General features: G+C 43.3%; 2 protein-coding genes across 3 annotated transcripts in view; both read right to left on the bottom strand.

The window, feature by feature from the left end:
• SEC14L1 (SEC14 like lipid binding 1) overlaps positions 1-27,258 on the bottom strand; it is a 71,495-nt gene that overhangs the window by 33,704 nt on the left and 10,533 nt on the right. For both annotated transcript variants that reach the window (XM_077924254.1, XM_077924253.1), the window contains exon 4: positions 589-679. In XM_077924254.1, coding sequence (XP_077780380.1) covers positions 589-651 — 63 coding nt within the window. In that variant the 5' untranslated portion in view covers positions 652-679. The remainder of the gene's footprint in view (positions 1-588; positions 680-27,258) is intronic.
• LOC114590670 (zinc finger BED domain-containing protein 5-like) lies at positions 18,863-26,986 on the bottom strand. Its single transcript, XM_077924255.1, has 2 exons — positions 21,804-26,986; positions 18,863-20,591 (listed from the first exon to the last, which is right to left on the bottom strand). The coding sequence occupies exon 2, from the start codon at positions 20,555-20,557 to the stop codon at positions 18,878-18,880; it is 1,680 nt and encodes a 559-aa protein (XP_077780381.1). The 5' UTR covers positions 20,558-20,591; positions 21,804-26,986; the 3' UTR covers positions 18,863-18,877.

Below are 27,258 nucleotides of genomic sequence, written 5' to 3'. Positions count from 1 at the left end.
TACACTAAGAAAAGATATGTGCAACATCACAACCCCTAAACCATATGCTTCAGTGGCTTCAATTCAGACATCACATCAAACCATGGTATACCTAACCAAAGTCTGAGTGCAAACCATAGTCTGATATATTTTTTAAATACCATGGCTTTAGAGCTGCCTGACTGCTTTTGTTTTTCATCTAATCTCTAGATGCAACAGGTTCTGGAGACAGAGCAACAACCTTAACTGTTGTTTATCAATTCACATATCATGCTAAAACTACAGCTAAGTTTCATTAATCATGGTTTGGTGTGGTGATGGAAATGATCCCATGAACTGCCTAATCTAGATGAATAGACAGCAAGAAACACAGAACATGCTGTTCTAATTTCCCTCAGGTATTTGTTCCAGATCACCCGCTGAAACTTTTCAACCATCATATCCTGGAGCAAATGTGAAAGGCCTGCATAAATTATTTGTAACTGGAAATTGCCTTACATAGCACCCACTTCAGAGCAAAGATACCCCATGGCACTCAGTTTTTATTAACCAATGTTACCCACCCAAGCAGTTAAGTAATTCATTAACATATTATAAACTGATACTTACAGCCATAATTAACTCAAAGGGCTTCTTATACACCCTCACGGGAGATTGGTATTTCTGCACCATGGTTGCACAGAGTTAGTACTATACAGATCTGGGAAAAGAGAACAAAAATAGTGGGAAGTAAATGCATTTATTGACACTAATTTAAACAGTAACCATGGAGACTTTTTGCATGTTCCTTTTCATCACCAAAATTCCACATCCTGATGACATATGCAAGAAGATTTTGAGGACTGAGAACTCAAGGTCAATAATTTCTACTGGTGGTGCTACTATCAGAATACGTTCACTGTTGACCACGTTTAAAAAGGCAATAGCCAAGGTCACTACCATCTTGGAACCCGAATAACTATACTAAGTCATAAATTAGTATCATTTACATGGGCTAAAATATGTGTGTTTGGGGGAGGGGTACTTAATCTACTATTTTAAGCAACATATTTCTGGCTCAATTTATAATTTCACATTCAGAGGAAGTCAGAACATCAGCAGAACACACTGCACAGTTACTGATACAGACCAGGAACAGGCATTACATCATCAACCACAGGAAGTACAAAGCAATATTTGTACTACACATGTGTTTTCAGCCATGACATTTCAAGGTTGTGGTCCTCATGGTTTTACAATAAGCTTGAATACACTAATAAATGCATTTGAAATAATCAGTAGTCAAAAGGCAACTAAGAATGCAATCCTACACCCACGTATTTCCAATCACGTCTGCAAGGCTCCCTGTATTATACTTGCACGTGCCAGTTCCTTCACATAATGGCACCTGGACCTTGGGAGGTACCAATTCTATATCTTTACTTAACTCCAAGAAGCTGAAAGTCAGAAAAGGGGTTGTTCATCTCATCTCAATGGTGTAGGTTATGTTACTTGACAAGTGGCAAATACAAAACCTTATAACAGGTTTCTATGCTATGTGCTGCTATATTCAAGTAAGTTCCTCTGAAAAGGAAATGGGGGGGGGGTACCTTCCAAAAATCCAGTATGTTCTCATACTAAAACTAGCAGATCTATATAATGTAAACAATATATCCACAGACTCAACTACTTTAACTGGAAAATGTAGCAGGCAACTTCTTTTTAAAAATGGGACAAGGTATATTGAATATAATGGGGAAACTAGGAATAAGATTTTATTCTTTATTTATTGATTTTTCCCATTAAAGTGGCTCTGAACAACATCTGTTTTTAGCAAAAAGAAGTCATAGAAAGTATGGAAATTATTCAGTATACCTAGAATAAGATTTTTGAATTAATATCTAAGAGTGACACATTGTCAAACTGTAAATAAAAAACTATTTTGAAATCTGAATGCAACATGGGCTAATTATTAAAATTTAGCTCAGCCTTTCCCCAAGACTCAGGGCTGGTCCCAATTATTTTAATACACAGGAAATATTTTAAAGTGACAAAAAGAACAAATAATGAATATTTCATTCTTATAAATACAATAAAGATTGTAAGTAGTAAAATAAATACCTTCCAGGCATACATTTTGTATATGTTTAGTTAATTTACTTCTGCACAAGCACACAGAAGCTGATGAAAAATGCAATGCTCTACAGATACTGTAATTAATTGCCACTAGGGCACTTAGTAGGAACGCCCTTAAGGAATTAATGGGACTGAATACTACTGCCTGGTGTGTATTGCTTAACAATCAAGACTTCTTATGCACACACACACAAGAATGTACACAAATCTTGTGTACACAGCTAACATAAATGGATGTTAGGAGGCCATTCTATTTATCATTTATTATTTGTCCCGCACCCATCTGACTGGGTTGTTCCAGCCAGTCTGGGTGGCTAGGACCAGTTTCTATAGCTACAGAAAAAAGTCTGCAAATGGCTGCTTCTCCAATAGCTTCAGAATGCCAATGGAAGTTAACAGTCTCTTCCAAGATTCCAACAATAATTCTGTAAGCAGCTAAAGGGAAGAATGTTGGAAGAAGATCAACTCCCTGCAACACAGTGATTGGCTTGTCAGAAAGCCATCAAACCATTATTCTTAGGAAGCTAGAAAGACAAGAACTACATGAAAAGAAAAGTTTGGTCACAGGATTTTTGACACATCTAAGAATAAACACCCAATCCAAATAATGATAAAGTACAGGCTTGAAACAGTTTTCTTTCCTCTTTCTCACCACACTTGCAGCCTGCAAAGCAGTCAAAAGCAGAAACAGAAAAAGTCACCAAGTGTGACTAAGTTTGGGTTCTATTTATTCTGAATTCATCTACCACAGACTCATAGAATTAAGTGACTTTAGTAAATTTAATAATCTCCTGTGCACTGTAGCCCCTTTCCAGCAACTGAAGTTGAAAAGGCAGGTTTTAATGAGACAAATAACTTTCCCTAAATTTAAAAAAGAGGGGAACGGGTTTAAGAACCACAGAAGAGAATCGGTGAGGAGGGAGGAAACTTCCCAAAGATTTGGCCATTATCTATCTGACCTATTTGGAGGTAGGGCAGTTTTAGGAGCCAGTTAGGGAACAACTGCCTAACTTCAGAATAGGCAAGGAGAAGAATAGCATAGGGAACAGAAAGCCAGAGTGGGGGAGTATGGTGGAGGCTGGATGAGAAAGAAAGAAGTATTCTGGGGCAAAGCAAAGGGCACTCAAGTAAACAAAGCCTGAGTCCGGGGTTAATAAACTGAGAAGAAAATTAAAAGAGAGGAGGGAACAGCTGAGAGCTGCCAAGGGACAAAGGGGAGAGCAAAGGCTTTTAAGGACAAGCGTGGGGAGAGATCAATGGGAAAGAAGCCAGAGAAAGTCAGCAATGGCACATGCGGGGAAAGCTGGAAGAGGGAATGTGAATGTGAATATGGGGAAGAGGTAGAGTCTGGGTACCAGAAAGTGGTGGGTGGAAGGGAAGAGTCAGGCAACTAGAGGAAAGGATTGCGGAGGTAAAAGGTACGGTGCACTGAGAATGCTGAGAGTCAGGTAGAAGTGGGAAGCCGGGAACAGGAAAATTAATAATAATATCCCGCCCATCTGGCTGGGTTGCACCAGCTACTTTGGGGCAGAGAGATGGGGGGGGGAAATAATCCTCAAAAGAGGCATAAGCCAGAGGAAGAGAGGGAAGTCGGGGTGACCGAGGAGAAGTAAAAAACTGAGCTGAGGAAGAGGGGCGACCACGAGATATAAGGCGAGCCAGGTGTGGGGCGACTGGGGGGGGGGGGCTAGGCCGAGGAAAGCAGCTGAGAGTAGGCGAGGGAAGAAGGACCGAGAGGAGAAGGCGGCGGAGGAGGAAGAGGATGGGACATGGCCAGAGGTGAAGAAGAAGAGAGAAAAGGAGGCGCAGGGGGAGAGCGTATTCGTGGACGGGGGGGGGGGCAGCCGGGGGAGAAGAGCACGGAGGGTGGGAGTCAAAGGGAACTGGGGGGGGGGGGAGAAAAGGTGCTTAAAAGGGGAAGGGGAACGGGGGGCGGCTGGTGGGGGTGAAGGGGGTCTCCTCAGGGAGGGAGGGAGGGAGGGGGCGGGGTGGGGAGAGCAGCCCGAGGAAGGCGCCGCTGTGTGGGGCAGCGGCGAGGGAAGCAGCCGAGCGGATGAAGAGGACCAGAGGGAGGGAGAAGCCGAGCGACCGGGGACCCACCTTCTTCTTCTATCGCCAAGGCCGGCTGGTCTCTTGTCTCATGTCGGCTCTCTGCTCGGCTCCCTCCTTCGGGTGTTGCTGCCCCCGCCGGTTCCGGAGGGGGGAAGAGGAGGAGGAGGGAGGGGGGGAACAGAGAGCGGAGACGGCCCGGCTCGTTGTTAGCCAGTGACGGAGCAGAGGAGGGGCCCGGCTGCCTTCCAACCCGTGCGCCTGCGCACTGTGAGGAGGCGAGGGGACGCTCCACCCCGCCCCTGCACCTCCGTCTGCGCATGCTCCCAAGAGGCGGCTTCAGGCGGCCGCTCGCGCAGGCTGTGTGGAACGCTCAGAGCGAAGGCGCGCAGCTGTTTTTGCGCAGCAAGTGGGGTCGTTTCTACCGTGTTGCTGTGGCAGCTGATTGCTATAGAGAACGCCGCTGAATGGGCGCAGTCGATCGAGCATGGCTTTCGTCCACCGGCAGAACACACGGAACATGGTGCAAAGATCGCACTTTTATCTGAATACCGTGCATCCTCCGAACCACAACTGGGATTGTTTCGGTTATAATATCCCCCTTTTTTGTGTGCTGGCTCTGTACTCCGATCTGTTGGTATTGTTATTTTCCCCCACTCCTTCTGTATATCCGATTCATTCATAACTGAAAATCAGTAAAACTCAAAGCAAAGGTACCGCTGACCATTAGGTCCAGAGAGAACGCCACTACACTTTCTGGAGCCGGCTCATAAGGCAGGCTGAAGTAGCTGCCGCCAATGTCAAAAAACCCCTCCCAACTGGTGGGGGCAGGGGGCAGCACTTAAAGAACATAAAACATCGTAATTATGTGTGACACAACATCACACACGCAAAAACTCTTGTGTTCATTTGTACTGCATATACAACATATCAATCTGTTACTTTTAATTCATTTTAATGTGGCACAGTACTGTACAATAATATGCCGTGCATAGTGTTATGGGTGGGGGACTGAGCTGGATGATCTCTTTGGGTGCCTTTCAATTTGGGGGTTCTGTTAGCGTTAAACAGGTTGGACAAGTTTCGCTTGGCAGGTGTTATTTGTTACAGAAACTGAAGACGGGTTGCTCTTAATTACTCTCCGTATCAGTGGCCAGCAAAGATTTCAATGATGTGCCTCACCCCTGCCGCACGTGTGTGTAAGTAATAGACCTGGAAAACTGAGTGGATGCAGTGAATTTTGGGTGCCTACACTCGACCTGCATATTTTCAAATAAACACCAATATTACAAAAGACCAGTAAGCCTCCTTTGACCTTATTCCAAAGGAAATAAAATCTAGGTGCTAAACCCATGAAACTCCTCACCACTTGGGGAATTATGGTAAACAATATTATAATTCCATAATAAATTAGCGCAAGCTGGATTTTGTTTGTTTTTAATGCCAGGATTCAGCCCTAGAGTATGTTAGTTTTAAATAAATTAAAAGCACCTCTGAGAACAGATCATCTTTGCCTTACCATTGAAAATCTGAGCTGATGGAAGTGAATTTCCATGTAAACTTCAGCACCTGTACCTGCAGTGTTTTTGCTTCAGCCTGCTCCAGTCCAGGGCTCTTCATCCCACAGCCAAAACATCTGAGCCTGCCAGTTTTTAGTGTGAGCAAACACTTTTCTTATAAAACTGCAAGCTTCAGAATCTCATTGCATCATCCTTGGAACAGCAGAGTCTGCTGTTTTCAGAAAGACTTGTGGGAGTTAATCCTGCCCAAAACACAGCTCTTCAGGAGGCTGGTTTCTTTCTAGTGTCACAGGGCAGGAAGAGTTTTGCTTGTCTTAACACCCTATAGCAGGCCAATTTGCATGGGCATGTCGATGTAATGCTACCCAACTATTCACTGGGTCAGATGCGTGGGAAGGAATGTCTCAGAGGCACGTTCTGCAGGAAGCATTCTTATATTTGGATATTTTACTTCTGTGCACTTGACTGGGGATTCTGGGACATGTTCTGGTGTTTGCAGTCTTAAGTCTGGTGAACTTAGCTGTCAACTCATGAGAGTGAACCCTAGAACACTCCCAATGCACCAACTGGTTCTGCATTTTGGAAGAGAAGCTTGAACCTGGTGAACAAGCTCTCTTTTCAAGTTGCCCACCATGTTACTGAGCTTCTAATTAAGCAACTTCTGTTAAGCTTCTGCTCAAGTCCAGAGTTCCTAGGAATGCAGCTTGAAAGCTCAATTCCGTATTTTAAGAATCGGTCTCTGAGCGTTACTCAAGAAAACAACTGTAAACAGTTCTCATGCTTTTATGGGCGGAGAGGCGAAATCAGTATTTATATTATTGTTGGGTCATTTTTTGTTAGCCTCAAAGAAGAAGTGAGTTTTGTTTTGTTTTAATTAAATATTAGCCAATGTGTTTGTCTGTAACCAGAAAAGGGTGAGTGTAAACAGTGCAGACTTTGAAACCAAGCCATAATAATATTTTTCCAGACACAAACTTTTACTGTTTATTAATGGCCGTTGAGACGGAATCTGGCACGAGTTACTTAGGTTGTGACTCTCACATGGTTCCTTCTCACACTGCCAGAATTGGGGATTTGGTTTGTTGTTCTGTGCAGGAATTTCCTTAGCTATTTTTCCTTTCCCCCATCAGAGGTTCTCAAGCTACTGTTAACAAATTCTTCCTCCAGGGTAATGAATATTTGACTTGTTTTAATATATACATATGCTCCAGGATTATTCTTAAGAAAAGTGATTTACTACATTGTAGTCTATTAATTTATCAAAAAAACAAAACAAAAACCCAATTCCTGTGCCTTTAATAGCAGCTTAAAACCATAAGAACCACCCAGCTGGAGCAGACCAGTCCAGCAGTCTCTTCCCACAGTGGCCAGCCTATGGGATGCCCACAAGGTGGGCATGAACACAACAGTCTACTTGTTCTCCCCAGCACACAGCCACTGCTATTGGAAGTAAGGTACATTCTTCATAATGGCTGTTATGAGTTTGGGGTGGAAGAGCAGGCTGTAGGCGAGATCCTTCTAACCCCTGGATTAGAAGCCAGGCTACCTTCTTGTGTTGAAGAGACAGCCTAGGAGATTGGCCATTATGGGAAATAAAGGAAAGGGGCTCTGTGAGAGATGGCAAATAGATGGGGCCCCTTCCCCCAGCGCATGGTTTGAAATGCAAAAGACCAGAGTAGAAAGTGTGTGATGCAAGCCAGAAGTTGTGAGAGCAATGTTTTATTTCTTTTTGAATCCAAGGCTTCCTGTGGGAAAACAATACCATTTTGGGGTGTAAATGCTGTGAATCCCTCCATTGTAGGTTCAGGTTGTATATATGTGTAAATAAACCATATATCATAAAGACACCACAGTCTCTGCTGTGCCTCATTCCAAAAGGAAATACCCTGAGTGACCACCTGGAACCTCGCCCCACTCGGAGACTGGGGTGGCGTGCAACAGTGGCCTTGCCCTCTGAATTTATCCGAGCTCCTTTTAAAGCTAGCCAGGTTACCTGCAAAAACCAGCAGATGAAACCTTTCATGATATTGGCATAAGCATCATTATCTGCTAACGTCTGCAGATCAAGCTGTTGAAGGCAAATGAGCAGGAGCCTGTTTAAAAAGTTGGCAACATTATCAGAGAGCAATGTGGAATGGTGGAAATTTTCCAAGAGTAAGTCTCTGATTGTTCAATAAATACTTTAATCTAGAACTGATGTTTAATAAGCCACAGTATATATATGCAGTCCCAAATTCTCCTACTGATTGTATCCTTTTTATGAAATCACTTTAACTAGTTTCTCAAATTACTTTATCTTTCCTTATCTAAGATGTTGTAATGAAATGAACTCAATTCTGTATGAAGGATAATACAAAAGGTTCTCAGCATTATACTGTAATGTATAATGATTTTTTTGGCATAAAAATACATGGCATTTTGGTTTTGCTTTATTCAGGTCAGGGGCTTATAGTTCTTTGTCTGCCCTGATTAAATTATTCTTGGGCCATATGTGGCATATTTAAAAGATCAGCTTGTGAATGGAGAGGGAGATTTTAAAAGAGAAGACAACTCTATAGATAGCATTTTAACAAAGCGTTAACATTTGTGTGTGTGTGTGTGTGTGTGTGTGTGTGTGTGTGTGTGAAGTGTACGGAAAGTAGTTTACCATTCATCACTATCGTAAATATCCCTCCCCTGATTCTAAAGAAAAACATTTTGATTTAAATTTAATATGTTGCAATAAAACCTTTCCCAGCTCCCTCAAGAGTGCAGAGCGTTTTGTGAAAATAAACCCATATTAAGCAACTCTTCTTTGCTTGCAACACAGAATTAGCAACACAGATTCTCATTATGTAGTCATTTCCTGAAAGTAGGACACAAGCTTCTGAAAATGGGCACTTTTCCAAATCAGCAATTTCTGGATTGGCATCAGATAAACTCAGCACATCACATCATCTTGCTGTTGCGTATAAACCTATCCAGCCAACACAAGGTACCTGTGGCTTCTCATTAGATGGTTGCTTGGACAGATTCCCTCCCTCCCTCCTTCCAGTTAAAAATTGGCTTTAGCATCCTCTTTGCTGCAAATACCTGGAAGTGAGAGGAGAAACAGTTTGCCTTAGGGTAGGGATGGGGAATGTCAGTCTGAGGGGCCAAGTGCATCCCTTTAGGCTGGTCAAGTTTTGGTTGGAACTTTCACCAGGTGCTCCACTGCCACTGCTCAAATCCTCATATGTTTTTGCTTGGCTGGATATGTCCCTGTAGTCTGATAATGATTCTTTCCTGCACAGATGTAAGTGTGTGTGTGTGTGTGTGTGTTTAGAAGCTAACCTACAGCTCAAAAGTAAAAATGACATTTGTTGCTCCTCACACTTGTCTCTTGAGAAAAAGTCCACTGACATATCACCCTCAGATGGTGGTCCAGAAAGCAATATGGACTTCTCAGGCTAAAAACGGTTCTGGGGCAGGCGGGGGCTTCATCTGCGCCAGATTTGATTCACTTATTGTCTCCCTCCCCTCACTAGCCTCTTTAGACGTTTCAGTAGGAAAGGTGCTCTAACCTTTGAAATTCTCTTTTTCTATTCATTCAGTGCTGTTATATCTTTCTTTCTTTTACATGTGGCAACCAGAACTGTGCACAGGATTCCATGTGTGGTTATGCTATGGATAAAATGGTGCTACGATAACTACTGTTTATGTTTTCAGTCTGTTTATAAAAGTTAACTTGCATTTTCTTTCCCCTCAGCTTCTTGTACTATTTCTGCTTGGTCTTCATTCATCCGTTCCCATTAAAATTATCATGGACAGATCAAATAAGTTCAGATGCCAGCATTCTGCCTTCCCATCTTCCAAAGTCAATGTACTATTGCCCGAAGTTTATGCAAAACCAGAAGTGGCATGCACCTAAGCCCCAAGCCTGACTCATGGAGATTATGAAACAGGGTGAGCATGTGGCCACAACAGCCTTGGCAAGCCAAACTCCTATTTCCATCCTGCAAAGCTAACAAGCAATTATTGCCACGGTTTCCAAACAGATGCAGAATTAAGTGCCATCATTCACCAGGATTAATGAAGCCGCAAAGCATCTTGCTGACATCAAAGGAAATGGCACATACACACAAATGGAGGAAGTTTTGATATAATTTAAATGAAATGTCAGTTCTATAAATGTCAGCCAAATTGAAATTTTGCCCAAATTTGAGATTTGGTTAAAATAACAACTATACATGATGAATAACAGCAACAACCAGGGGAAAGAAAGACATAACATCTTACAAGGACAGGAATAAACACCATGGACAGAATAATTGCCACACCCAGGAAGAACAAGGATATAGTCTGAGTTCCTCACTTGTAATTTTATAAATCATTTAATGTGTCAACACGAATAGAAGTTATTAATATCGCAGTTGTTGTATAAGTGATTATTATTATGACCAGAATGTAATTGAAATTAGTAAGTTTTTGCAACACAGAAATAAAGAAAATAATCAAATCATCAAATCTAGCACGCGGGGGCCCACTTTATCTAAATTATATAATTCGGTATTTGAACGATTGGCATTAATAACTGTATTATAAATTGGTATTGTTATAATGAGGCTATTATTGGACTGTAATTGAAAACTAACAAAAATATTATTAAAAAAAAAAAACTATAAAAAACACTCCCCTCAATGTTACATTCAGTGTTGTTGTTTTTTACTATGGAACTTTTGGAATCAAAGTTTGAGAGATATTAATTATTACTAATTTTAAGTGTTATATTTCAAGTTGCAGAAGCTTTACCACCCCCCAAAAATCACCTGGGTGGAATGGGAAGACTGTGGTGCGTAGCAGAATGAATGGTTTGAAATAACATTGCTGCATAAAAATGAATGAATTTAGAATGACAGCTCCAGACAAAACAGCTTGCATGGAAGCATCCACCATTTGGTTCTTTCATCACCAACAGCAAACATCTCTCTAATTGTCATATGTTGGCAGATGACAAGAGCTAGGAGAACAAAGGTGGGGGACACAGAATAAGATCAAGATTTCAACATTTCTCTGAAGTTATATACAGGAGGGGGGGGGATCCTTTCCTGTCTTGAATTCTTTCAGGGATTAACAATACAAACATTCCACGTTTCTTTACTCGGTTCAGTGGTCTGGGTTCAGTAAGTTTCTATGAAATGCACAATAGAGCTCTCTCTCTCTCTCTCTCTCTCACACACACACACACACACCCCTTTTACCAGTTGATAATGAAAACTTATGGGATATAAAGAAATGTGTTCTGCAAACTGCAATTGGAGGAGCCTTCTGAGAAGAGACAGAAGCTGAGTGAATTATCCGAAGGATGTGAGACCCTGTGCCACTCCCTAACAAAAGTTTGACTGAATGCTTGCAACTGTGGATGAGGCCCAGTAGTGTGTGTTGCCCCCAGAAGGTACATCAACATCACTTAGCTTAAAGTAAATCATCAGAGGCTGTAGGAAAATACCTGACTTTTTTGTGAGTCACCTTTTGTGGTTGTTCCAGTGGAATACAATGATCTTGTGAGCAACTCACGCAAGGTTTTCCTAGCCTCGGGCTTCTCAGAAACTGGGAGAGGAAGTCCGGGGTGGGAAGCCCCTCCACTTCATGTGTGACCAAAAGAGAGAAAGAACCACCTGAACTAAATCCTAACTCATTGAGTCTGAAGCAGAACGGGATATGGTCGGGGGAGCCGTAAAATTTCCACTTAAAAACTTCCTGCCCAACTCCTTCTAATAAACCATTAGCAGCTCAGCCATAAAAAGAGGAGAGTCACACAGAGAAAAGCTGAAGGATATAACATTTATAAATTATGTACATGAAACAAATGTGCATGTTATGCTCATTTTTGCATTGTTTAGTTTGCGTCTTTTAATTGTGGGGAGAACAAAGGCACTTCACCTGAGCGCTGCAAAGCATACTTCCCCAAGCACAACAGACCACATACTGACTTTTGAAAGCTCCTCAGGAATGCCTCACACTTCTCATACTATGATGACTGAGAAAAAGACAGCTGAGATGGTCAAGAAACTATTGATATCACACCCAATACCACAATCTATAGGTTGTCTGTGCTTCTGTGGAATACATATCTATTACTGTACATTTCTAGCAGGCTCAAAGCAAAAGCAGCCATCAGGGTGGGCGGAAGGATATTAAAGCTTTTATGTTTCTTTTTAAACAAAATCTTTGCCTTCCAGTATGTTATCTTTGTATCCAGCTTTCCGAGGGCAGGCAAATTCAAGGTGGCTTACAAGAAGCATGTTCACCAGTATAATTTGCTGCTCCTGAGACTTCTTTTGTGTCAGGAAGCAAAATAATCACATTCCCTTTCAGAAACTGCTCAAAAAAAGAAGTCAACAATTGGCAGGAAGTATGGAAAGGTGGCTGCTGTATATTTTGCTTCTTACCTCAGTCCTGAAGATTTCTCTGGTTTACAAGCCCAGATGGAAAGTTACCAGCTAAAAGCAACATACACATTAGTGGCTTAAAACACCATGAGGTAATTTCCCCTCTGTTGCATTTCAAGGGATATTTTTACTTTGCTGTCCAGACCAGAGAGGGAGTGGGGATGTCTTTACCCGATGCACGTTACCCAATTTGTTTCTCCACATACTCAGACACCCAAACTCCAATAAAGCTGTCATCTACGCACACAGCAAAGGATATATGGAATGTACACACCTCAGCTCAATGGCAGCTGACGTTTTCAAATCAGATGGAGACTGCTTTAAGAGGAAACACATCAAATGGGTAATTCTCAAGAAACTATAGGATACAAATGGATTGCGGCTAATGTCATGTATACTCAGCTTCAAACATAAGCAGTGAGAAGGCGAAGAAGCCGGAGTAAGTGGTAATGTGGATGCAGCCACAGATGCAAAAACATCACTGGTGTCAAAAGTGCACTTGCTGGAAGTTCAGAGATGCTTGGTAAGAAAAAAGAAAATTAGGAATGATTGTTTCCTGGAAAGTATGCATGCTGGAGAAAGATGGTAAATAATTGCACACGCAAGCCTGAGTTCTAAAATTAGAATTTCCAATTCATGAAAGCCCCTTCATGGATCACTGCCTTGCCGTGGCGAAGGGGCTTGAATAACTCAGAGAAGCTATGAGCTATGCCGTGCAGGGCCACCCAAGATGGACAGGTCATAGTGGAGAGTTTTGACTAAACGTGATCCACCTGGAGCAGGAACCAACAAGCCACTCCAGTATCCCTGCCAAGAAAACTCCATGGACAAAGACAACAGGCATATAAAAGTTATGACGCTGGAAGATGAGGTCCGTAGAGTAAAAGCTATCGTTTTCCCAGTAGTGATGTATGGAAGTGAGAGCTGGACCATAAAGAAGGCTGATCGCCGAAGAATGGATGCTTTTGAATTATGATGCTGGAGGAGGCTCTTGAGAGTCCCATGGACTGCAAGAAGATCAAACCTATCCATTCTTAAGGAAATCAGCCCTGAGTGCTCACTGGAAGGACAAATTGTGAAGCTGAGACTCCAATACTTTGGCCACCTCATGAGAAGAGAAGACTCCCTGGAAAAGACCCTGATGCTGGGAAAGATGGAGAGCACAAGGAGAAGGGGACGACAGAGGACGAGATGGTTGGATAGTGTTCTCGAAGCTACCAGCATGAGTTTGACCAAACTGTGGGAGGCAATAGAAGACAGGAGGTGATCTTAGCACAAATATTAACTCAGGATGCTGCAACTGGAGAGCAATATCAAACAACGAAGGATACAGAGAGCAGAATCTCATCAAGCACAACCCTGAATACAAAAAAAGAGAATAGTGTACACTAAATACTTCAATGCAACATGTACTAGGACTCAGAATAATAGGAGCTTAAAGAATATACATATATATGCAATCTCAGATAAATCTTGAAGAGGTATAAACAATTTTACACATCACTATTCAGTGTCACCAGGTTCAAGGGTTCAATGCAGTGCATCGATTCTCTTGTGTTAAATCTTGTAGTTGAGAAACTGTGTATGAGGAGGGCTCCGACAACCAGAGAGCAAATGGAAATGTTAGGAATTATTGGGAAGTAGCCAATGCCCTTGAATCAGGTCTCGCCTGTTGCTGTTTTATCTCCAGGGGTACATTCCAGTTATGCCACATGTTCCTACTGCAGAGCCTAGCTGAGTAAGAAGTGGAAAGTGTTTGCCATAGATGGCAATGACTAGGGCCAGTGCTTATTATACGAAGCAAAGCAGCTTCACCCCCGTGTACAGTACTCAGGGTAAGGTGCCTGTATGGTGCTTCTGCATTTAGTCTTTATTTTGAATTGGTTAGCAACATTTGCTCATTTTAAAAAATGCATTGGGGTGCAGGGAGGAGGAGAGGAATGACGCTGGAAGAAGCTTTGCTAACTTCACACTTTTTAAATTCTGCTGACAACGGCACTCTTTGAAGCAGCAAATGGCCTTGGTCAGATTTTTGGCAAGCAAACAAATCCACTTTCTAACGAAATCTACAGCAAGTGGAATTTAGGTCACTGCACAGCTGTGTTCAGTTTATTCCCAGCAGCTCTTTAAATATTTAAGAAATGGCCGTCCAATTATGTCACTGTTAAAACAAAAACATTTTTTTAAAAAACAGGCAGTGCACTCATTCAAATATTTCCAGGACTAGCGTTTCCCCTTTCGTCTACAATTCTATGGTTCTCTGTTTTCTAACGTTGGGATACAAAAAATAATTCCTGGTTTCTCATCATAGTACCTTGTTATGTCAACCTGGCTGTGACAGTAAACGAGAGATGTCACGTCCAAAGGATTCCACCACCACCTCTTGTGTTGTCTGTTTTAAACATAAAGTTGCTATACTGCTTTGCCAAGTTATTCAGATGAGTTTACAACATTAAGAGTAAAATAATAAAAGCAATAGAACTAGCTTCCATATTTCTTAGGCAAAGCTGTGGTACGCACAACAGATCAGAAACAGGGGCAGAGCCAGGATTTATGTTAAGGGGGGGGCAGAACCTCAGTCAGTTAAGTATTTTTATTGATTTTTATTGATTTAGGGGGGCAGCTGTCTTCCCCCCTCCCCTTGGCTACACCCATGATCAGAAACTTCATGGAGGAACTATATTAACAGGCTAAAGTTGCATTTAGACCAGCTGATCTATTTCCAGGGCAAGGAGAGGTGAAGTTTTTCCTTTATCACTTCTTGACTTAAGACTTTTGTTTGTGCTGTTTTTGTGCTTCACACACTACTGGCAGGAGCCTGGAGCCAGGGTGGGACTCTATCCCATGCATCACAATGGGCTAATTTATTTGAGCACCTACAAAACAGAGCATTGCTCTGTTTTTAAAGAACACAGGAAGGCAAGATTGCATGTTTAGACATATTCTTCAGTGTTAAGGTGATTGGTGCATTGTTACCACTGCAGTTTGGAACATCAGGAAAACAGAAAGCTGCCTTACTAAGTTACACTATCAGTCCATCTAAATAGTATGGTCTATGACAGGGGTGCAGCACTTCAAGTCCTGGGGCAGAATGTGGCCTTCCAAGCCTATCTTTCTCCTCCCCATGCAATGTTGCTGACCACCCAGTGCTATGCCTTCCTTTAACTGCTTCTGCCTGGCTGGAAGATGCCACTGAAGTATGATAGTGCCCATTGCTTGCCTATATTTAGAGGTGCATGTGTAGAAACCTGTGACTTTTGCATGGGCTGAAATATAGCCTACTGTACAAATGAGTCACATCTATTGCTCCACCCACTTTTGCCTCTGGCCGCGCCCACCAATGGCATGCATCCCCAGAAGGTTGTCTACACCAGTGTTTCCCAAACTTTTTTGGGCAAAGGCACACTTGTTTCATGAAAAAAATCTCGAGGCACACCACCATTAGAAAATGTTTAAAAAATTAACTCTGTGCCTATATTGACTATATATAAAGTAACTCTCTTTAATAGGAATCAAATAAACACAAAGAAAGTATTTTATAATTACTTTATTATGAAATAGTAAGTAAACAGAAATATGAAAAATTATAAAATACTTTATTCAGTGCGCAACCTGGGCCTGTTTGGCTGAACACAAAGCTGATATTCTGGCTGGAATCGAAGAAAGACACACACGTAGCTCTTCGTCAACAGCTCTCAGTCTCTCTCTGTATTTAGTTTTTATAGCAATCATGCTTGAAAAGCTCAACTCACAGAGATATGTAGTGGAAAATGGGAGCAATGCAATGTCAAAATAGCTTTGTTTGCTAGAAGGGGGAACTCCTTGGCAGTTTCCAACCAAAAACTGTCCAAAGGTAGATCAGCAAATCTTAGCTTGAAACCACGATTTTGTCTCAGTTCAGTTAGTTCCTCCTGCTCCTGTAAAGTCATGTCCTTTCCACCAACTGATGCTGAGCTATAAGGGTCCCTGCTGTAAAGGAAAATATTGCATAGGAACCTGGAATGTAAGAACCATGAACCTGGGTAAGTTGGAGGTGGTCAAAAATGAGATGGCAAGAATAAATATTGACATCCTGGGCATCAGTGAACTAAAATGGATGGGAATGGGCGAATTCAGTTCAGATGACCATCACATCTACTACTGTGGGCAAGAAACCTGTAAAAGAAATGGAGTGGCCCTCATAGTCAACAAAAGAGTGGCGAAAGCTGTACTGGGATGCAATCTCAAAAATGATAGAATGATCTCGATACGAATCCAAGGCAGACCTTTTAACATCACAGTAATCCAAGTTTATGCACCAACTACTGGCGCCGAAGAAACTGAAATTGACCAATTCTATGAAGACTTACAAGACCTTATAGAAGTGACACCAAAGAAGGATTTTCTTCTCATTATAGGGGATTGGAATGCTAAAGTAGGGAGTCAAGAGATAAAAGGAACAACTGGCAAGTTTGGCCTTGGAGTTCAAAACGAAGCAGGGCAAAGGCTAATAGAGTTCTGCCAAGAGAACAAGCTGGTCATCACAAACACTCTTTTCCAACAACACAAGAGACGACTCTACACATGGACATCACCAGATGGGCAGCATCGAAATCAGATTGATTATATTCTCTGCAGCCAAAGATGGAGAAGCTCTATACAGTCAGCAAAAACAAGACCTGGAGCTGACTGTGGCTCAGATCATCAGCTTCTTATAGCAAAATTCAAGCTTAAACTGAAGAAAGTAGGAAAAACCACTGGGCCAGTAAGATACAATCTAAGTCAAATCCCTTATGAATACACAGTGGAAGTGAGGAACAGGTTTAAGGATTTAGATTTGGTGGACAGAGTGCCTGAAGAACTATGGATGGAGGCTCGTAACATTGTACAGGAGGCAGCAACGAAAACCATCCCAATGAAAAGGAAATGCAAGAAAGCAAAGTGGCTGTCCAACGAGGCCTTACAAATAGCGGAGGAGAGAAGGCAAGCAAAATGTGAGGGAGATAGTGAAAGATACAGGAAATTGAATGCAGATTTCCAAAGAATAGCAAGGAGAGACAAGAAGGCCTTCTTAAACGAGCAATGCAAACAAATAGAGGAAAACAACAGAATGGGAAGAACCAGAGATCTGTTCAAGAAAATTGGAGATATGAAAGGAACATTTCGTACAAAGATTACCATAATAAAGGACAAAAGTGGTAAGGACCTAACAGAAGCAGAAGACATCAAGAAGAGGTGGCAAGAATACACAGAGGAATTATACCAGAAGGATATGGATGTCTCGTACACCCCAGGTAGTGTGGTTGCTGACCTTGAGCCAGACATCCTGGAAAGTGAAGTCAAATGGGCCTTAGAAAGCACTGCAAATAACAAGGCCAGTGGAAGTGATGGTATTCCAGCTGAACTATTTAAAATTTTAAAAGATGATGCTGTTAAGGTGCTACACTCAATATGCCAGCAAATTTGGAAAACTCAGCAGTGGCCAGAAGATTGGAGAAGATCAGTCTACATCCCAATCCCAAAGAAAGGCAGTGCCAAAGAATGCTCCAACTATCGCACAATTGCACTCATTTCACACGCTAGCAAGGTTATGCTTAAAATTCTACAAGGAAGGCTCAAGCAGTATGTGGATCGAGAACTCCCAGAAGTGCAAGCTGGATTTAGAAGAGGCAGAGGAACCAGAGACCAAATTGCAAACATGCGCTGGATTATGGAGAAAGCTAGAGAGTTCCAGAAAGACATCTACTTCTGCTTCATTGACTATGCAAAAGCCTTTGACTGTGTCGACCACAGCAAACTATGGCAAGTTCTTAAAGAAATGGGAGTGCCTGATCACCTCATCTGTCTCCTGAGAAATCTCTATGTGGGACAAGAAGCTACAGTTAGAACTGGATATGGAACAACTGATTGGTTCAAAATTGGGAAAGGAGTACGACAAGGCTGCATTTTGTCTCCCTGCTTATTTAATTTGTATGCAGAATACATCATGCGAAAGGCTGGGCTGGATGAATCCCAAGCTGGAATTAAGATTGCCGGAAGAAATATCAACAACCTCAGATATGCAGATGACACAACCTTGATGGCAGAAAGTGAGGAGGAATTAAAGAACCTTTTAATGAGGGTGAAAGAGGAGAGCGCAAAATATGGTCTGAAGCTCAACATCAAAAAAACGAAGATCATGGCCACTGGTCCCATCACCTCCTGGCAAATAGAAGGGGAAGAAATGGAGGCAGTGAGAGATTTTACTTTCTTGGGCTCCATGATCACCGCAGATGGTGACAGCAGCCACGAAATTAAAAGACGCCTGCTTCTTGGGAGAAGGGCAATGACAGGCCTAGACAGCATCTTGAGAATTAGAGACATCACCTTGCCAACAAAGGTCTGTATAGTTAAAGCCATGGTTTTCCCAGTAGTGATGTATGGAAGTGAGAGCTGGACCATAAAGAAGGCTGATCGCCGAAGAATTGATGCTTTTGAATTATGGTGCTGGAGAAGACTCTTGAGAGTCCCATGGACTGCAAGAAGATCAAATGCATCCATTCTTAAGGAAATCAGCCCTGAGTGCTCACTGGAAGGACAGATCGTGAAGCTGAGGCTCCAGTACTTTGGCCACCTCATGAGAAGAGAAGACTCCCTGGAGAAGACCCTGATGCTGGGAAAGATGGAGGGCACAAGGAGAAGGGGGCGACAGAGGACGAGATGGTTGGATAGTGTTTTTGAGGTTACCAGCATGAGTTTGACCAAACTGCGGGAGGTAGTGGAGGACAGAGGTGCCTGGCGTGCTCTGGTCCATGGGGTCACGAAGAGTCGGACACGACTAAACGACTAAACAACAACAACAACAACCCAGTCAAGGCATTCAGTGGAGACTGAAGAGAAATAAAATGACAACTTCCCCTCGAGAGTTTTTAAATGTTTACCTATTATCTCACACAGTGCAGCAGTGTGAACACCTTGCCATTGCTTGGTGAGTGTGAACATTTCAAGATTGCCACTTTCCACGTGTTGATGCCAGAGTTGCACCTTTGAACGGAATCCATTTATTTTATCTGTACTTGTAAGCAGGTTTTCATTTCGGCCTTGCATTCGTGTGTTCAGTTCATTCAGATGATGAAATATATCTGCCAGGTATGCCAGCCTTGCACACCACTCATCACTTGCAAGCAGTTTTGCGTAATCTGTCCTCTCATTTGTCAGAAACACTTTAAGTTCCTCCCGCAGCTCATACACACGAACCAAGACCTTGCCACGCAACAACCACCAGACCTCCATATGAAACAGCAAGGTTTTATGCTTCGCTCCCATCTCCTCACACAAAGCTGCAAATATGCGACTTTTCACGGGTCGTGACTTTACAAAGTTTACCATGCGCACAACATCATCCAACACATGAACTAGGTCTGCTGGTAAAGTCTTGGCTACGAGGGCCTCAAGGTGCAAAAAACAATGCGTAACAATCACATCTGGATTTCTTTCCTTCACTCTGCTTACAAAGCCTTTGGTGTGCCCGACCATGGCTGCAGCTCCATCGGTGCAGACACTTGTGCAGTTTTCCCACTTAAGTCCTCCTTGTTCAAGGTATTCTGATGTGACCCGAAAAATTTCTTCTCCTGTTGCTTTTTCTGGCAATGCCTTGCAGAAAAAGAAGTTTTCTCTAATTGCATCACCATCAACGAAACGCACATTGGCCAAGAGTTGAGCATGTCCACTGATATCAGTAGACTCGTCAAGTTGTAATGCAAATTTCTCACTGCTATGGATCTTTTCCAAAACCACACTTTCAATGTCTGCAGACATGTCATTAATATGTCTGGAAATTGTGTTGTTTGAGAGAGGGACTTTGGCTATTTCCTTAGCTGCTTCAGGTCCGAGCATCTCCTCTACAATAGCTTTGCAGGCGGGAAGTATTAATGTCTCTGCCACAGTGTGCGACTTTTTTGACTTGGCTATAAGTTCAGCAACGTGATAGCTAGCTTTAAGACCTCTTTCATTTACCTTTGAGGTTTGTCTCATGAAAGTTGCCTGTTTCTCCGTGTTTTCACGCAGGCGAACAAAATAGTCCGCATTCTTGTTTTGAAGCGAAGGGTGTTTCGTTTGGAGATGGCGTTTAAGTTTGCTTGGGACCATAGCACTGTTAGCTAGCTTTTCACCACACACCACGCACAGTGGAGTTGGTTGGTTTGCATCTCCGGTGAAAGTAAATCCAAATGAAATATAGCTTTCGCTATATTTCCTTGTGCCAGAGAATTTGCTTGAGCTAACCATCTTTGCTTTCTTTTCATGCCCACTCATACTTGGGCTCTCATCTGGCTCCAAATTTTGTTCAGAGTCCAGTTCTTTTCTTTTCAAAAACTTTTCCATCACTGCAGTATCCGGCCTCTCTGCAGTGCCGACTCCCGCTGAGTCCTGGTCTCTGTGCTCGGGCGGGAAGGAAGTCGGAAGATGATGTCCTACTGTGATAGGTCCAGGCTGGAGTCCGGACCAATCACAGCCAGGCAAAAACATGCATACTGTGTGAGCTCAATGCAGCGGCTCATTTCTGCAAAGGAAAAAAAATGGGTTTAGATGGGGGGGGGGGAGAGGCGGGGTAGTCGTTATACAGAACAGTTTTTACTGCCTGTATTACGGGCACGAATTATACATGGGAATGGCGGGAAGAGTGACGGCAGCACACGCAAAAGCGGAAGCCACGAGGTCCCCGAGGGCCTAGTGTGCCGCGGAACAGCGGTTGAAAAACACTGGATTAGAGAGGGCAAGAGCAAGGCAATTTCCATTGAGCTTCATGGCTAAGCAAGGAATTGAACTTCCAACATGGATGTCTTCCCCAGTTTACAGAAAACCTAAAAAGGTTGAAAAACACTAACAGCGGTTGAAAAACACTGTAATAAGCCAGGCAGCCAACAACTTCAATGTGAAGGAGACAGTCGTCCCACCCCGCCACCATCTACTAATGAGAATGACTGCTGCTGAATCTGGTGTAACTCTCCAACGATCTGACTTCACCCACGAAGGCGCACTCTTCCATTGTCCATTGAGCCAGGCAGATGCCATCCAATTGCCACTGACAAACGGATACAGACCCCCTTTTTTTTACAGCACAGCTCGCACAAATGTACACGGAACACCCTTTTCGAATTAAAACACACAGTCTCACGAGAGCAAGGAGCAGCGATTTTATATTTTACGAAAAGAAGTCGCTAGTCCTCATGGTGACAGGGTGGAAAATATTTAAAAGCAGAACCATCTTGAGGAAGGTGGAGCCATATCACATCCCGGCAGGAGGCCTAAATTGGTGGAACGCTCAGGCCCCGCCTATTCAAAGAGGACTATTAATTTGGAGAGCTGCTATCTTCCAAACTGTGAGACGACGTGGCAAAAGGGGAGCCCTGAATGGAACTTTGCGTTTTGGCTGTTCCGTTCATCAAGCTTTTGTTTGAGATCTGCCGCCTCTTCCAGCGCAGAAGATCCATTGTCTTGATTTGTGCTCGAGAACCCCCCCCCCCGCGCGCGCGCCCCGCTTCTCCTCCCCTTTCGGTTCATACACATAGTCTCCCCCTATTGCAATTGTAGGATTATTTATTTTTAAAACTCAACACAGGGGCGGGGAGAAAAGCTTAAACATTTCCCTTAAGTAAAGAGGAGGTTGTGTTAGCTCAACAAGGCTCCAATCCTAAACACAGTTCTTGAAAGCACACACCCTACAGAATACTGCGAGGTTTACGGTACATCCGATGGCAAGCGCAATACCTACCAGGCTCAACGCCGGTCTCGCGCTGCCGCTTCCCGCGCTCTCAAGGACCCGGGAGGAGGAAGGCGTGAAGGGAATCCCGAAGGCGCGAAAACCTCGCGCATGCGCAGGCCTTCCGCCTGCGACAGCCCAGTAGGCTGGCTGAAGCGAGCGGCGATGGGATGTGGGAGGGAGCTCGCTCGCCGCCCCGCGTGTGCTCGCCGCCGCCGCCCCGCCTCTCGCCACCCGGCTCGCCCGCCTCCCTCCCACGGCACACCAGGCAACGTCTCGCGGCACACTAGTGTGCCGTGGAACACCGGTTGGGAAACACTGGTCTACACAGCAATGTGGTCTTCAAGCTGAAAAAGGTTTCCCACCCCTGGTTTACAATGACCAGAGTTTCAGGCATTGTCAGTCCTAGTGGAGATGGGAATGAACCTGGGACCTTCTGCATGCAGAGCAGATGCCATACCACCACTGAGCTGCAGAAGGGATGAGCAAATTTGAGGGCCCCCCCCCCATTTATTGTTTTTCCAGTCTTAAATCCAGTTCTTCACATTTCCAGATCAGTTTGCAATTTTTAGGAAATAAAGTCCCCATGAAAATCCACCAACACTTTAGAAAAACTGTCTGCTCTGCGGCTCCCTCGGCCTGTAAAGCAAGATGAGCAGTGCAACCCCAGAGTCATCTGCGGCTGGACTTAACTGTCAGGGGTCATTTACCTTTGACTTTTTTTTTTAGCTCCCTCCTATGCAAAAACTCCTACGTGAGTTTGCACAAGTAACCTAGATGATAACCAGTACTATTTTTCTAGAAAAAGAGGTGCCCTCACCATGAACGCCTCTATTGTTCTGTTATAACAGTAATGGCACCACTTGAGTGGTGCTGGAACTGAGTTCCTGCTAAAAACAAACAAAAGCCCTGACGATAACTATATGGGAACCTAAGTGCCATGATGCTCCTGCACTCAAGAAAAATTCTCTCTCTCTTAATATCTATAAAGCGTACCCGACTGTGAGACTTGGGATCATTCCTGAACACTCCCAAAACAAGATGCTGACCTTCTTGGCAGTTTGTAGAAAGGACAAACCGCTGCTCTTGCTAAACATAGAGTGCACTGAAGCACCTGACGTCAGGCAATTAACTACAAGATGGTTTATGGATGAGAAGCCTCCTGGGGGACCACTAAATCCAAAACAGTCAGCAAACCCTGGAATTAAAAGCCTTGTGTGTTTACCAAGTGGAAAAGGACCAAGAATTGATCTCAGAGGAAATTCTTAAGTGTTCCTGCCGTTTCCCCGACTGCAAGCTGCAGGGTTGTTGGGTTTTTGTTTGTTTTTTTGGTGTTTTGCTGTTGTTGCTCACTAGGGAATGATTTGGAAGGTGTATAAATAGAGGTAAATAAAAGTAGGCATGGTGTGGAGAACGTGGATACAGCAGCACTAGAACACATGGACGTTCAGTGAAGCTGAATGCTGGAAGGTCCAGGGTGGGAAAAAGTACTTCTGAGCACAGCACACACTTAAAACTGTGGGATTCATTTCCACAAGTTGTAGTGATGGCCACCAACCTGGATGGCTTTAAAAAGAGTTTTTGGCAAATTCCTGGAGGATAAGGCTATCAATGGCTACCAGTTATGATGGCTATGTTGCTCCTTCACTGCTGGAGGCAGTAGGCCTCTGAATAACAGTGACTGGGAGTCAAGAGCTCTTGTGCTCTCTTGAGAGTTTCCCATGAGCATCCGGTTGGCCACTGTGAGAAATGGATGCTGGACTAAATGGGCTACTGCCCTGACCCAGCAGGCTTCTTCATACATGCTGGAGGAAGAGAGGAGTTTGCAAGCTGCTGAAGAGTAACACTCAGTGGTTAAGGTTGTCCCTGCTAAACAAGTGAATGGTGACAGCAGTATCCGCCTTTGCTCCCCTTGTGATCTTCCTCTGGGTGGCTACATGGATTGGGACTCAAAAGGAAAAGGCACGCTTTATCGTGATTGGCTAACAGAACTGGGAGCAAGAGGAGAATTTTCAGCTGAAACAACATGAGGGGGAAAGGGTTAAGCGCAGCCCTTATGTGCCAGGCTGCACACTTTAGGGATGGGCAACTTTTTCCAGCCGGGGGGCAACCTCTTAGTGGCTGTATGCTAGTGACGGGCAGGGTGAGCTGTAAAATTCAGGCATGGCAACAGATTTATTTCTGCCAACCATGTTAATATACAGCTGAAATACAATCATCTCCAAGTGATTCCACAACAGTGCAAAGGGAGGGAAAGTGTCATGTGGGGAAAGTCCTGAGGGCCGCACTGAGAGGACTGGAGGTCACATTTGGCCCCCCAGGCCTGTGGCTTCCCATCGCCATTCCATGTTGTGAGATGAGATAAGGGCTTAGGAAAAAGAGACGCACTAAACCAAATTTCAGCTCTGCCCTCACACTACATCCCAACATGGTTATTGAAGTGCAATGGCTCTTATAACCCAATCCTAGATATGTTTATTTAGTCTACTTAATTTTAAGTGAACTTATTTCAGGTAAGCGTGGTTACAGCCCACAATGCTAGAACCAAAGTGCAAGTAGAAGCAGGAACCGCTAACGAGAGGTTGTTGTTGTGTTTTTAAAAACGGAAAATAATTAGTGTGTTCCTCAAACAGAATGGACATTTCCTCTTTGACGTTCAGTCGACACATGGCATGACTCCAAGCAGATAAGATCATTCCTCTAGAGGCCCATGTAGAGTAAGTGACCATTAAAAATCATTCTTACCCCTTCAGGAAAAACAACAGCCCACCTTTACACTGGAAACTTGAACAAATGTGCTTTGCCTTAGCAAAGTATCAACACTGTCCAGAGCTGTATTATTATCATTTTTTAAGACATCACTAAGAGTGGGGCTGTTTACTGTTAAAGGGGGTGGCAAGTTTACTGAGCACCACTGATTGGTTGAGATGGGGAAAAAAGGAGACAATCAAGACATATGCATCCACAGCACTTTGGGTAAATATTATGGTGGCAGTAACTACCACAGTGAAGCTGTGCCCAGTTCTCGGAACTACATTAGTAACGCCAGAAACAGTCTAATCAGAAGTCACATCACATGCTCCACAGAATTGTTTGCACACAGTTTCCACAGAATTTCATCCGGTAAAGAATGAACCTTTGTACAATAGATTCCTCTTGTTTAATAAGGAAGATATTGGATTGTTTGTGTATACTGTATACACTATGATTCCTGGCTGTTTTTACAGGAGGTTTTAAAAGGTGTGGGGTTTTTTTAAAGTAACATTTATATGTATTAATTTCATATGGTGGTTTCAACTTTTGACAGCTGTTTTGCAATTTATAATAATAATTTTACCAAGAGAAAGGAAAATAAAACACAGGTTGTAGTCATGATTTAGTAGTTACTTTACATAGCCAATCTGTGCTGGTCTACAGCTTCTGTTTGGGAGCATTTCTAAAAGCCCTGCTTTCTGAATACAGAATGAAGCTGAGAGAACACCCACAGTATGTAGCTCACAGCTTATGCAAAAATAAATTTGTTAGCCTTGTAAGTTTCCTGTTGTCTATCCTATGTAATTGTTTTTTATCTCAAAATTTTGCTTGGTGGGGCATGCTCCCTTGTTATTTTGTTTATTGCCAGCAGCCTCACACCTCAGGAATTCTAAGAAGCAAACAAATAATGAAAAATCAGTACACTTTTGAAATCAGTGGTTAAAATCAGTGCTGTCTTTAAAGCTTGAGCCCACCATCTTGTTTCAAAACAGCATCAAATTGTATCCAAGCATAGATGAAAACCTGGGACTATCCTGCAAAAATTGTTAACAATACCTTATGAAGTGTCCAAACGCCTTCCACCTAGCTTTCCAGAATATATGCTAAATGATCATTTCAAATTTCCTCCCCACAGGGAGCTTAGGGGGACTCACAATAATAAAATTACAGAAAAACAATTTAACACACTATGGGCATGTACCACGCTACTGGTGTTTGATGCTGAGCGCACATCATGTTTGCCAGAGTCTATCTGCATCCTGTAGTTTCTTGAAACTCATTTGATGCTTTTCCTGCAAACCAGCTTCCATTCCAAATGCAAACACAGGACTGTTGTAGTGCCCAAACCAATCTGCAGTATGGACTTGGTTCAATGGATTACAGGTTTGTTAAGGTACTCAGGCTCAGCCACTATATGGGAATAATTCTGTACTACACTGACAATGGAAATTTTAAGTTGCTTGTAAGCCTACCCCTACCCTTCATCCACACAAAAACCTAAGTGCGAAAGAGCATGAGCTGAGATGAATGGGTGTGAATGTACGTTGGGGGGTTCACTCAGTCCTGGGACCCCAATGTGTCCCTCTAGGCTTCTGTCCGGCCCCTGAGACTCTCCCTAGGCTTTGACCTTGCCAACCCTGCTTTGTGGCAGCCTGGAGTGTGTCACTGAAGGGTGATAATGCCTCCTGCATGTCTGGATGGATGGAGAAATGGGGATTTGCACCTGCAAATAGAAACCTTTGGCTTTTCCACGGATGGAATGTAAGCTGCTATAGAACACCTACGAGATAACAGGGAAGATTGTTGTACTGTGAAACCTGTTGCTCCACATGTCAATGACCTGAGGCTCTCTAAAAGGTGACCTTGATGTCCAAAAAAGGCTCCCTACCCATGGATGCACATGTTTGGGGCAGGGAAGCAGAAGAAACAGGCTGCTGCTATGTTGTGGCTGCAATAGAGGCCCAGATTTTCCTATGAATACCACTGTATCTCTATTCAGATTAATACCTCCGCATAGGTAGATGACATTATCACTGCACATATTGCATTCCCCTGCATTGCCTCACATCCTTACCAGACCAAAGGAGGACATGGGGCTCGGTGAGATGTTTGCCGCAACATTGTCATAGACCAGATTGGTCTTATGAATTACAAGGTTGAGCACTAGAGGTGCAGAATGAATCAACTGAACTAATCTTCTTCAACATGGCACCATCCTGATGTTGTTGGTCTCCAACTCCCATCAGTCTGAGCCAGCACGGCCAATGGTCGGCAATGATGGGAGTTGTAGTCTAGCATCATCTGAAGGACTGCAGTTTGGGGAAGGCTAGATGAGAAACTGAGGCCTCTTAGGGTTCTTGGTAGTGATGCCTACATATGACAAACTAGCCATTTAAGAGAGAAAGAATGCTAAAGTAAAAGGAGCCCAACAGTCAGGTTGCTCTTACAAACAAACAATCTTTATTACGGTCCAGAGACCAACAAAACATTACAAATCAATACAGAATTCATACAGCCTACCCCCAGGTTAATCAAGCACTTTGTTTGGAATATAGGGCTCATTTGTTCTTTCAACCACCGATAAAAACTTTGCCACTGCCAAAGTTCTAGCTTTTGTCCGGTCTTCCAGTAGGAACCTGACATAGTGAGCCTCTGACTTTCCCGGGAAAGGCACCAGCAAGGGTAGTATCAGTTCAGCCCTGGCCTGCTCATA

Source organism: Podarcis muralis, chromosome 2, assembly GCF_964188315.1.
Source record: "Podarcis muralis chromosome 2, rPodMur119.hap1.1, whole genome shotgun sequence".
NCBI classification, from domain to species: Eukaryota; Metazoa; Chordata; class Lepidosauria; order Squamata; family Lacertidae; genus Podarcis; species Podarcis muralis.
Note: the sequence above shows the minus strand (reverse complement) of the source record. Positions and strands in the feature narration are given on the sequence as shown.